The sequence below is a fragment of the Amblyraja radiata genome, chromosome 31, assembly GCF_010909765.2.
Source record: "Amblyraja radiata isolate CabotCenter1 chromosome 31, sAmbRad1.1.pri, whole genome shotgun sequence".
NCBI lineage: Eukaryota > Metazoa > Chordata > Chondrichthyes > Rajiformes > Rajidae > Amblyraja > Amblyraja radiata.
This window is the reverse complement of record NC_045986.1, coordinates 18,721,956-18,734,027: the sequence shown is the minus strand read 5'-3', so window position 1 is coordinate 18,734,027 and position 12,072 is coordinate 18,721,956. Positions and strand designations below refer to the sequence as shown.

The 12,072-nt window shown below is 41.1% G+C and overlaps 1 protein-coding gene across 2 annotated transcripts in view; it reads right to left on the bottom strand.

The window, feature by feature from the left end:
- Nucleotides 1–7,103: 7,103 nt before the first annotated feature.
- epha8 (EPH receptor A8) overlaps nt 7,104–12,072 on the bottom strand; it is a 262,547-nt gene continuing 257,578 nt past the window's right edge. For both annotated transcript variants that reach the window (XM_033047998.1, XM_033047999.1), the window contains exon 17: nt 7,104–9,230. In XM_033047998.1, coding sequence (XP_032903889.1) covers nt 9,116–9,230 — 115 coding nt within the window. In that variant the 3' untranslated portion in view covers nt 7,104–9,115. The remainder of the gene's footprint in view (nt 9,231–12,072) is intronic.

Below are 12,072 nucleotides of genomic sequence, written 5' to 3'. Positions count from 1 at the left end.
AAACTCCAAATACATTGCACCAGAGAACACATCCAACAAGGACACTGACTGACCAGTCACTTAAGTGGTGAGGTTTATGTGCAAACCTTCTGTACATACAACCTCCATCAGTTAATCAACCATTCTCTTTCGTCGGCTTCAGCTGTTCAGTAATTTAAAATGCAATAGATCAGATGCAAACATGAAACTACAGCATTGAGCTTTACTCAGGAGCTGTGTTATACAGTCTCAACACATTGCATCATTCCCTATTGTAATCAGTTGGCAAACTCTTTCCCCACTTTTAAAACCAGTATTTTTTGACTGACTGCACTTGATAAACAGCCTTTTAAAATTGTTGAGTGCCTTCCCGTCATTTTGCGATCAGTGTCTATTGACTACAGACAAAGCACTATTAAGATTTATAGATCTATACTGAGGAACAATGCCAGCTGTCTATAAAGTCTATAAAGGTCACTAAATACCTACTGTAACCCTTAGCCCACATCGAATTTTGTTACGGACAGACAATGCCTCATTAGCACCACATTCCATTCCATTTCAAGAGAGAACATTTCATCCTCGTAGCTATCAATCAGCCTTGGCAAAAAATTGATTAACGCTTCAAACATTTTCCCTGCTTACACACAAAGTGTGGTGGGTGTATGGAACAAGCTGCCAGAGGGAGTAGTTGAGGCTGGGATGATACCAATGTTTAACAAACAGTTATAGGTAGGTACACAAAATTGCTGGGGAAACTCAGCGGGTGCAGCAGCATCTATGGAGCGAAGGAATTAGGCGACGTTTCGGGCCGAAACCCTTCTTCAGACTACGAGGATTCCTTCGCTCCATAGATGCTGCTGCACCCGCTGAGTTTCCCCAGCAATTTTGTGTACCTTCGATATTCCAGCATCTGCAGTTCCCTTTTGAACAGTTATAGGTAGGTAATGGATAGGACAGGTTCGGAGAAATAGACCAAATGCAGGCAGGTGGGATTAGTGTAGCCGGGATATGATGGCTGGTGTGGGCAAGTTGGGCCTGTTTCCACGCTGTATCACTCTATGACGACAGTTGAGCCTCTCTCATTTCTCCCCTTAAAGTGGATTTTAAAAGATCCACTTAAAAAATATGTGTGCCATAAAAAGGAATTGTGTCTGGACAAGCTCCCTCTCATCGGAAAAGCTAATGACATTTCAGTATCCTTTTTCTCCTTGGTTCTTAAGCCACCGCATCTCAATGCATGATGCCAGCAGAAGGAAGCTCAGTGCAATAGCACCAAATCTTTCAAGAGGACTTGGAGAAAGGTCAACCAAATAAACCCTCTGAATCCTCATTGTATCCATTATTCACAAAGGTCTGTTTTATTGCATTACTTATTGCTCAGTCCTTGCTATTCTATGCATAGCAAAAATTCCAAAGTAAATTATATTTAACGTAATCGGTCATTTGTAACCCCTCCAGTATAGAATATAATTAGCTTCACTTAATAAGACTAAGAGCTTGTTGAGCTTATGTAAGAAAAAGTGAAGAGCATGCATTTATACAAAAACTGTCCATGTCTTTGTGATGTCTGGGTGGCACAGTGGTAGAGTTGCTGCCTTACAGTGCGGGAGACCCAGGTTCGATCCTGCCTATGGGTGCCATCTGTATGGAATTTGCATGTTCTCAACGTGACCTGCGTGGGTTTTCTCCGGGATCTCCGGTTTCCCCCCCACACTCCAAAGACATACGTAGATCGCTGGTTGGCGCGGACTGAGTGGGCCGGACTGAATCTCTAAACAAAACTACAAACTAAAACTAAAGAAAAGATTAGGTGCTTGTTACCCATCAGTTACTTCAGTGGAGAGAATCATCAAACAGATGTTATCCCTCTGTCTGTATTCATTTTATAATTTATTAACTGCAAGGGCTTCACTGCTCAGTGACCAAACTGTCTTCAGTTAATACACAATGTCTAATAAAATGTACGAAATAGGTATTAATTAAGTCATGCAGGCTATACATTGGGTGACATTTTCACTCCCACTATCTTTTTTATCATAGAGTTATAATTGCTGTAAGACGTTATTCCCCATGAGACTGTGTATACTACACATCACTGCTAATTGCCTTTACACATGCAAATCTGGTTTTTGAATGAGAAACAGATTTTGCTCACATAGCAATTAAAAGTAGTATAAGTATCACAACGCAATAATCCAGTCAGGAGGGTCGGGAAATGAAATGAGGAGACTGGTGAAGTAAAAAATGCCACCCTGAACCAATGGAACACAAAGTTTTGATCAATTCACCAGCCTTCAGGAGAGTGGGTGTTGGGTTGAAAATGGTGGCATGTTGGCAGTGGAGAATGTAACATGGTTGACAGGCTGACATTGATTTACGGTAAGATAGACACAAAATGCTGGAGTAACTCAGCGGGTCAAGCATCTCTGGGGAAAAAGAGTAGGTGACGTTTTAGGTCGAGACCCTTCTTCAGACAGAGTCAGAAGAGAGGGAAACTAGAGGTGTGAAAAGGTACAGGACAAATCCACTGATGCCACTGTGGAAGAGGTGTTAATGAAGGGATACACACAGCAAAACTAGCAAGATGACCAGGGTGGGGGAGGGATGGGGATAGAGAGAGAATGCAAGGGCTACTGTGGAAGTTAATAATGATTTAAAAATACAAAATGGATTCCAAAGAAACTAACATAGGCTTTCACCGTCTTCTATTAAATTGCAAAGCGTTCAAAAATGCACTAAGCTTTGCTTTCAGTACACTAACAAAGCTAGCCCACTGTTGATGTTCCCTTTCCAATAACATAAGCGAGATAATAAGCTCAGCTTCACGAATGTCTCCTCTACAATATAAACATTGAGAGAGAATTCAGACTATATGATTATAATGTGCGTCATATGTAGAAAATACCAAAATGCTTGTTCTGCAGAAACATAACCTTCTCATATAACCATAAATGGCTAACCCTTCCTCTGTCAGAAGAACCTGTCAATCTTCTTATGCTGTCAATCTTAAGGATCTGTCAATCTTAAGAAGCAAGAGGTTGTGCTATGATCTGTAGATAAGGTATTGCTGAATCGTTGGTTATTGGAGTATATAGATGTAATTAGATCACTGCCCCTTTGTGTGGGGATGAGAACTCTGTATAGTCTGTAATCTGCATACTTTAAAGAGTTTTACCACACCCGCCCAGCGAAATAAAGATATCACTGATCACTGCTTGATCACTGATTTTATTTGCGTTTCTGTCTGTTTGAGCATATTTGGGTCACAACACTACTTGAAATTAGAGAAATCAATATTCATACCGCTGGGTTGTAAGCTGCCCGAGCGAAATATGAGGTGCACAGTATGTGTGACCAGAATTAACTTCTCTACCTGGGATGTCTGGATTGTGTGAGACATTGAATAATATGTGACACCAAATCACGGCTTTTTTTTAAATCTCTGTCCCAACCAACTCCAATGGAAATAAAAAGCTAGGAGAGAAGAAAAAGAAAAAAACAAAATACTTAAAATCAAATTTTACTCCATGTCACAATCTGCCCCCTTGCAACAATCCAACATTTCCACCGTTTTATATTATTATTTGGAATGGGTATCCTAACACCATTTGTGGAATTAATGTGCTTCATGATTGTTAAAGGATTCAAATATGGTAGTCAATTCAATGGAAGACCTTTCTTCAGACTGAAGAAGGGACTCGATCCGAAACGTTACCTATTCCTTCACTCCCTAGATGCTGCCTCACCCTCTGAGTTTCTCCAGCATTTTTGTCCACCTTCGATTTCTCCAGCATCTGCAGTTCTTTCTTAAAGAATGGAAGGCTTTGAATAGTCATCGTCTGAACCCATTAACTCCCTCTCTCTCTCTCTGCAGGGTTTGTCTGGCCTGCTGAGTGTATCCAGTGCTTCCTATTTCAATTGAAATAAGTAAGTTAACAAAGGATTTCCCCCCCATTCTCTGGTCACTGTGGATCAGCCTGATGGTTCCACGCCATTCAATGACCAATTTCAATGAAATTGTTTAAAAAAAAAATCAAATTCTGAGCCAAGAGCTGTCATCAGCATGCCCAATGTTAACATTGGATGTTGATGGTTATGCTCAGGTTAATGTTGAATGCTATGTGACACTTTGTTTCCACAGTGTTATGAAGTGGCCATTCAGTCTGGGTCAGCAGCCATTTGTATGTCCTGCATTAATTGAATAAAATTCAATTTGGACGAGTAACATGTCACACACACTCAGTTTGGCTTTTTCATACAATGCAGGAAGCAGTGTAACATATTCATGGAAACCACAAATCCAATAAGAAATGTTAACTTCAGAGTTTGTAGAAAATACTGAGATTTTCATGAACTTGAGCTGTGGGGTGACCCTACCTGTCAAGTTTATTCAGCATCAAAACTCAATTAGATCCCTGTTGGATCCAACTTTTTAAAGCATATGTTATTTGAAGCTGTTCAGCATGATAGTTTATCCATTGCTGCTGTGAATCTTAATAAGCAGAATATTAATAGCATTCCTCTGCGTCAATAAACCTATAATTTGATAAAAACAGAAGTCGTTTAACCGTTTAGCATCGCACAAACAAAGGGTTTGAAAACCACAACCACTGGCAAATAAATACTTAACAGACTTCTCAGAAATGACTCTCCCCCGCTGATTCAGAGGAAGGGCTATGCCAATTAAATTGCTCTCCATATTGGATTATTTATTCAGCCAAAATGGAAGAGAGAGAAGTATGAGGCAAATGTGCAAAATATGTTAGCCTGCTAGTATCGTAAGATCATGTGATAGCAGAATGAGGCCATTCGGCCCATCAAGTCTACACCATTCAATCAAAGCTGATCTATCTCTCCCTCCAAACCCTATTCTCCTGCCTTCTCTCCATAACCCCTGTATCCCGTACTAATGAAGAATCTATCTATCTCTGCCCTAAATATACCCACTGACTTGGCCTCCACAGCCTTTCTGTGGCAAAGAATTCCACAGATTCACCATCCTCTGACTAAAGAAATTCCTCCTCATCTCCTTCCTAAAAGAACGTCCTTTAATTCTGAGGCAACGACCTCTAGTCCAAGACTCTACCACTAGTGGAAACATCCTCTCCACTGCCACTATCCAAGCTCTAGCCACTCTATCATATGGTGTGTAACTTCCTGTCACTTTTAATGACCTGCCTTAGCTGAGGTGAATTTCTGAATTCTTAGCCCGTTATTATGCTTTAATAACTCAGAGCAGGATAGCAATGCTCATTATCTCCCCCCCCCTATTTGATTTAGGTGCAATACCGAGGGGACCTGGAGGTGAGTACACATCATGGACAGTGAGAGATGTGGATCACAACAAAACTGCTGATGCTGCAAATCCAAAATGAAAATAAAAACAGAAAATGCTGGAAACACTCAGTGGGTCAGATGGCATCTGCGGTAAGAGAAACTGATAACAGTTTGGGTTTGCGATCCTTCTGCAGAAACAGTGAAGAGAGAAAACAAATGAGTTTTCAGTGGCTGAGACGTTCGGGGAGAGATACTGTAGGTAGAACAAACACAGTGTTTTTGATCGGGTGAGACCACATGACTGAATTGGAGGTTATGATCATATCAAGCCTCATTTTGCAATGTGTTGCCAATGGTAAGACTGAGTGACACGCTCTGCAGGCAACACTATACTATTAGAGAGAGAAAAAGCAGAGATAAGCACTGACAACGCAGAGATGGCTAGTTCTAGAAAGAGAAGGAGCAAGTTACCCAAAATTGGATTTATTCTTTCTTCCCATTTTGATTTGTCTGGCCATGTCCCACGGCTTTATCATTAGCAACAATACGCAGGCAAAGACGCCTAATCTGCTACTTAACTGCCGCATTAACTCATTAGGTCTCATCCTGTCAATGATATTCCTTTTGACCAATCCATCTGTCCCTAACTTTCTCGACAACTGAACATTCATTAATTTTCTCCCTTTCCAGATCCGATAGAAGGTTCTGGATCCGGGAAGTTTATCATCCACAGTTGCTGCCTGACCTGCTGAATAATTTCAGCATTTTCTGATTATATTCTGCTGGAAATGGGGATGGAGAAAATGTATAAAGTATGGGGCTTGCAGCATCCCAAGCCCACGTCACTGTTCATATGGACCCACTGGCGATCAGCATTTTATTTCTACTTTATTGCCTTATATTGTCACATAATATATTGATATCAATTGAAGCAATCACTACAATCTCCAAAAGGAACATTTGTGGTTTCAAATATCTATAGAAAACAGAGAGAATAATATCAACAACATTAATTACAGCTAAGACCCTTTCTGAGTCTGGAACTCCAGCAAAACACCCTTATGCCCCTGTCCCACTTAGGAAACCTGAACGGAAACCTCTGGAGACTTTGCGCCCCACCCAAGATTTCAGTGCGGTTCCCGGAGGTTTTTGTCAGTCTCCCAACCTGCTTCCACTACCTGCAACCTCCGGCAACCACCTGAAACCTCCGGGAGCCGCACGGAAACCTTGGGTGGGGCGCAAAGTCTCCAGAGATTTCCATTCAGGTTTCCTAAGTGGGACAGGGGCTAGAACCTGGGCAGTCAGCAGTGACCACTGCGATTCCAGAGAGGTCTTTAGAAGTTGGTTAGAAATCTCCAGCACAGACCTTGATCTCCACAGCAAAACTCCACAGAACCTTGAATGACCCACAGAGACTGGCATATCAATCCAAGTCTTCAGAACTGAGAGTGACTAAGCATAAATTGCCCATCGGGATCCCACTGATCATGGAACACTGGAGGTTAACACTTGGAAGATGTCTCCTTAAACTGAGTCAGTTCCTTGTTTGACCGAGGTTCTGTCTATGAAAATATAGTTCTTGGAGAAAATGAGATCTGGGACAATCAGAAACTTTATCATTTTTCAATTTTCTCTCAGGGCACTGTGAAATGAAGAGATTGATGAAAATGGGCAGCGAGGCATGGAAGTATAAACACAGCGCAGCCTGTATGCCGACTAACAACCTTAACCTCGCAGCACGTTATCAGGTCAAGATATTAATGGAGAAGCAACACGTTTACCAAGTGTTGTTATCAAGTTTCAAACAGTTCATAAAATGTACTCATTAGATTATAGTATTCTACTTAAAAGTCCATATTTTACAAATTTATTCACTCTTGTGGTTAGATGCATTGTAGAGAAATAACTGTTAAATAACTGCAGGGTATAACACAACCTGAAGAAATACATGTGTGCAATGGTAACAATGCCCCTCTCTGCCTGCTGTTCAGAAGTTTTCTCTTACATTTCGCAAATTCTACTTTATAATAGCAACTATTGAAAGGTCCATGTCGTTGTGAGGTATGTGTAATGAGCTTGAAGTGAATATTGTAATTCATATAAGACCTTTTTCCATTGCTCTAGGAATCTCTCAAAGCATCACGTTCCAGCTTAGGCCTTGGAAGAGGGGAATTATACCACTGAGCCATGCCTTTCTTTCAAATTCATATAGCATTTTACAAGCCAGGATCATTTAAATTACAAATCTAATATCCTTTCTGTTCAGCAAACCTAAATTAACTCCATCATATGAAGAATAAAATTTAGATAAAGACATGTCTCCGTCGAACATTTGAGTCAATATACCCAATAAATATGCCTCTTCCTCTCGGTATTACTCCTTGCTTGCAGGTTTAACATTACAAAACCTTAAAGTTTCTTTTGAAACTCAAAATCCACTGCTCAGCTTCCAATATTGTATTCTATATGTCAAATTTCAGAGAAGGTTTGAGGTTATAATGACATACTTCTCAGAGTGACTTTGACACATTGGCTAAAGAAGGGTTTTGACCTGAAACGTCACTTATTCCTTCGCTCCATAGTTGCTGCCTCAGCCGCTGAGTTTCTCCAGCATCCTTGTCTACCTTTGACACATTGGCTACTTACTGAAAGTACTTGCACATCAGCGATGAACTTGTCTGTGAGCTTATTTTGTCAATCAGTTTGAAAGGCCGGAATTAAACTTGCTGAAGTAACGACAACCCCTTTACAGTGGAAAAGGTCTGAAACTATCAAACTCTGTAACGCTCCTGATAATTCCATTCAGTCTCAGCACCTCTGCAGATGACTGGACAAATACGCGGTGTAATTAGCACGGTTCCTCGCAAGGCCCAGAGATCATTTAGGATAACCTCTGTGGAATTTGATTCTGGAGCACTGATTCAGAGGAACTGAAACCTGTCAAGCACAGAGTAGACTTTTACACCATTAAGCCTAACCTTGTGTCTTCTGGAGTCTAGAAGAGTGTAGTTATTTTATTTGGAGGTGAGGCTGCAATTTATAGATGGGTACAATGTAATACATATGATTTACTGATAAGATGGACAGGCCTGATTAGACCCTGATCCTGATTTCTGAGCAGGTCAAACGGTTTCCTGCCAGAATCGCAAACCTTAAAACTGCAACACCAGGCAAAAGAACAAACAGTAAATGATCTGCACAGTTCAAACTTTCATTCAGTGGAGAATAAACAAGAAAATCTTTTTTTTTTTTTTGTAAGTTGACCATTTTTAAACCTTCGGCCAAACTCCTCATGTCCTAACATCCTTGGCGATGTTGCACGTTAAAATGGAGCTTTGCTGCAGAACTTTACAAAAAAGGTGGGCACCATCCTTGAAATTGAGTTCGATCCATGGGAAGTGACAGAGCCACCCTGTGGCACTTCCACAGTGACTGGCAGTGTTAATCGGGAGTTCGCTGTAGACCACTTTCTCAATGCAAGATCGTCTCTTCCTTACCGATGTTCCAACAAAGTACTTACTTTGTCCAGTTCTACGTCCACGCTCGCCCATGCCTGGTTATCTCTGGCTCAGTTTCATGCAGCAAAGAAGAGACAGGCCATGAACTCATCCAGGCATGGCTTGGCTCTAGAGAAACCCACCTACGTGAAGGAAGATCTTTATAACATGATTGGTAATGATGGTAGCATTTCCAAGATGTTCTGTCAGGAGGGAGGCAGGACCCATCTTTTGCTTTTGTAAATCCTTTATCTTTTGTATTAAAGGCAAGATTGCAACAGTTTGATGTGCAGCCATTTTGATTTCCATTGTGCCATTAGTCTTGAGTTACTGTACATTCTGTAATGACATATTTGTGGCTATACGTGTATACCAGGTCCATTTGCACACATCAGTTGTGTCCTCATGATCTGGATGCTGCTGAGAATCTTCTTCTGATGTCCCATTAATGTTATTCCAAGTCTTCGGACATCCCTGCGATTGAGGGTGGCAAAGACAAGAGGGAGAGAGGAAAGAGAATGAAAGGTTTACACTCACAATAGAGAGCTCAGAGTTCACAACCACTGTGAACCTTAATTACATCCAGACTCCATTAGATCCTTTAAGTGGAGTATCAAAACCAGTGTAAAAACCGCTGGACATCGTGTTCCAGTCAAAGAACAATTCTATTCATTGCCAAAGCCATCAGCAACACAGGTCCCAAATTTCCAAGGTGTAAGAGCACTGTAACAAAGCTCCTCCCATCTCACGGGAGGTTGATATACATATTTGATAAATACATTTCATAAAAGCAACATTTATCATAAAAGTAACATTTATCATCAATCTGTAACAGGCTGGACACCAAAAATGATATATACCAAAACAGGCCTTACAAATTCACATCAGCCAAGGTTTAGTTTAGATATACAACATGTAAACAGGTCCTTCGGCCCACTGAGTCTGCACCGACCACGATCACCCATTCTTACTTGTTTTATCCTAACCACAATGGACAATTTACTGAAGCCAATTAACCTACAAATCTGCACGTCTTTGGAATGTGGGGGGATAGCTGGAGAAAACCCACATGGTCACCAGGAGAATGTACAAACTCCGTCGAGACAGCACCAGTGATCAGGTTCTAACCCGGGCATTGGAGCTGTAAGGCAGCAACTCCACCGCCATGCCACCGTACTGCTCCCAAAGCAAGTTTAAAGCAAGTCCTTCAAGAACAGTTCCATAGGAAGTATGGAAGCTGTGGTTCGAGATGGCTTCTTAGTGGCTGTGCAGTACCTCGCCAATGGGCTAAGCGCTGATATCCATGTCCAGGTGTGGAGTTTGATCCTCATGGAACACATCAGAATATGTTGCCGTTGACACATTCCCAAGTAAGCAATTCTTTTAATGGTGTGATAAATCACAATTACTGCCAAAGAAATTGACTGGCCCTGACGTTTTTATATTACAAGTGTGAAATTTCATTCCCACAAAATTAAATAATATCTTTATATGCATTGTCTGCCTCTTTCTTCCCTCTCTTTAATTCAACTTTTGCACATGATTTGAATCTAATTTCTGCTCTCCAGTTCTGTGCAGATCAGTCTGATTGATTGAAGAGACTTGCCATGTCTTATCCTAATCACAGACACAACAGATGCCTTGTAGAGGCAGCCAGGTGAATCAGGCACGTAACAACAGCAAACCGATTCCTTAAAAAAAACAGGCAAAACGTCTCTGAGCATCTGTCAGCACAGTCAGAGGTGTGCCTTTGCTCCTGACTTCAAAATCTGATCCTTCATATCCAAAGCTTATAAGAACATTCCACGAAAGCTTGCAAGGAGACTTTAAACCTACATTAATGAAACCTTTGTTTTGTTTGACATTGGCGTTACTTTAATAATGAAGGATTTCCCCAATCCAAGATCTTTACACGCACATTGATTGTTTTTAGTTTAGATTAGAGATACAGTGCGGACACAGGCCCTCCGGCCAACCCAGTCTGCGTTGACCATCGAGCCTCGGACTCTAGCACTATCCTACATGCACTAAGGACAATTTGCAATTTTACCGAAGCCAATTTTAGCCTACAAACCTGTAGGTCTGTGGAGTGTGGGAGGAAACCAGAGCACATGGAGAAATCCAACGCAGGTCATGGGGAGAACGTACAAATTCCATACAGGCAGCACCCATAGACAGAATTGAACCATGGGTCTCTGGCGCTGTAAGGCAGTAACTCTACCGCTGTGCCACCATGGCGGCCTGATATTTTTTTGCAATTGAAGTTCTCCCTCCTGTGAGGAGTGATTGTTATCTGATGTCTGCCTTTGTTTTTATTAATTAGCCGTATTCAGAAGAAAAAATGAATAGGAAGATGTTGTTAAAGTGCTTTAGGTTGAAGGATAAATGATTTCATCCTCACAGGCAGAAACATCTCAATCAACGTGACAGGCCACTTTGTGCATGTGGATTAGGCAGACTATTGATTGATGTTGATTGGGCAGATGGAGGGATGGTCTCTTTTCCGTCTGAAGAATGATCAAAGGGAGATGAGTTTCAACAGTTTAATTCACGTTCCCCGAGGATATTGACCCACAGCTAAGAAAGAACAAGCAGTGATATGGCAACAATCTCGCTTAGGGATATCATAAGGTTTGATGACGTGAGGCATGGAGATAATGCGTCAGGACAGCAGAAGAAACGAGGCCAAGATTATGGCTTAAGCATATACCTGGTGTTTCAAATGTCTCATCAGGCATTTCTACCGAGGAAAAAAATACAAATCTGAAAACACTGCAGAACAAAGCCATTGCAGGTTTTTTTTTTTGAAACGCGTTAAATATTTGATGAGACAGAGAAGGGAACAGATGAAGAAATCAAGTTATGTCAACAACGAAAGAAGAGCTCTTCCATCTGAATCAGATCCCCGCTGTATCAGGCTGTGAACACTTTGTATATCAACCTTCCAGACTGAATCGGTTCAATGAAAGAGCCAGGACAATAATCTGAGAGTAAGCTCATTCCCTGTTCTTTTCTAACAGATTGTTTCCATTTGCCAATGATCCTATCCCCTTGAACATCACCTTTAATAAATGACGAAGAGTCTGGTATTGCCAATATTTCGAAAGGAATTATTTTTAATTATTACAGGCTCCTTGCATTTTACATGTGTTTGATTAATTCTTTTTTTTTTAAGAGAGAGTTAGATTTAGCTCTTAGGGCAAAATAAATCAAGGGATTATGGTGAAAAAGCAGGAATGGGGTACTGATTTTGGATGATCAGCCATGATCATATTGAATGGCCAAATGGCCTACTCCTGCACCTATTTTTCTATGT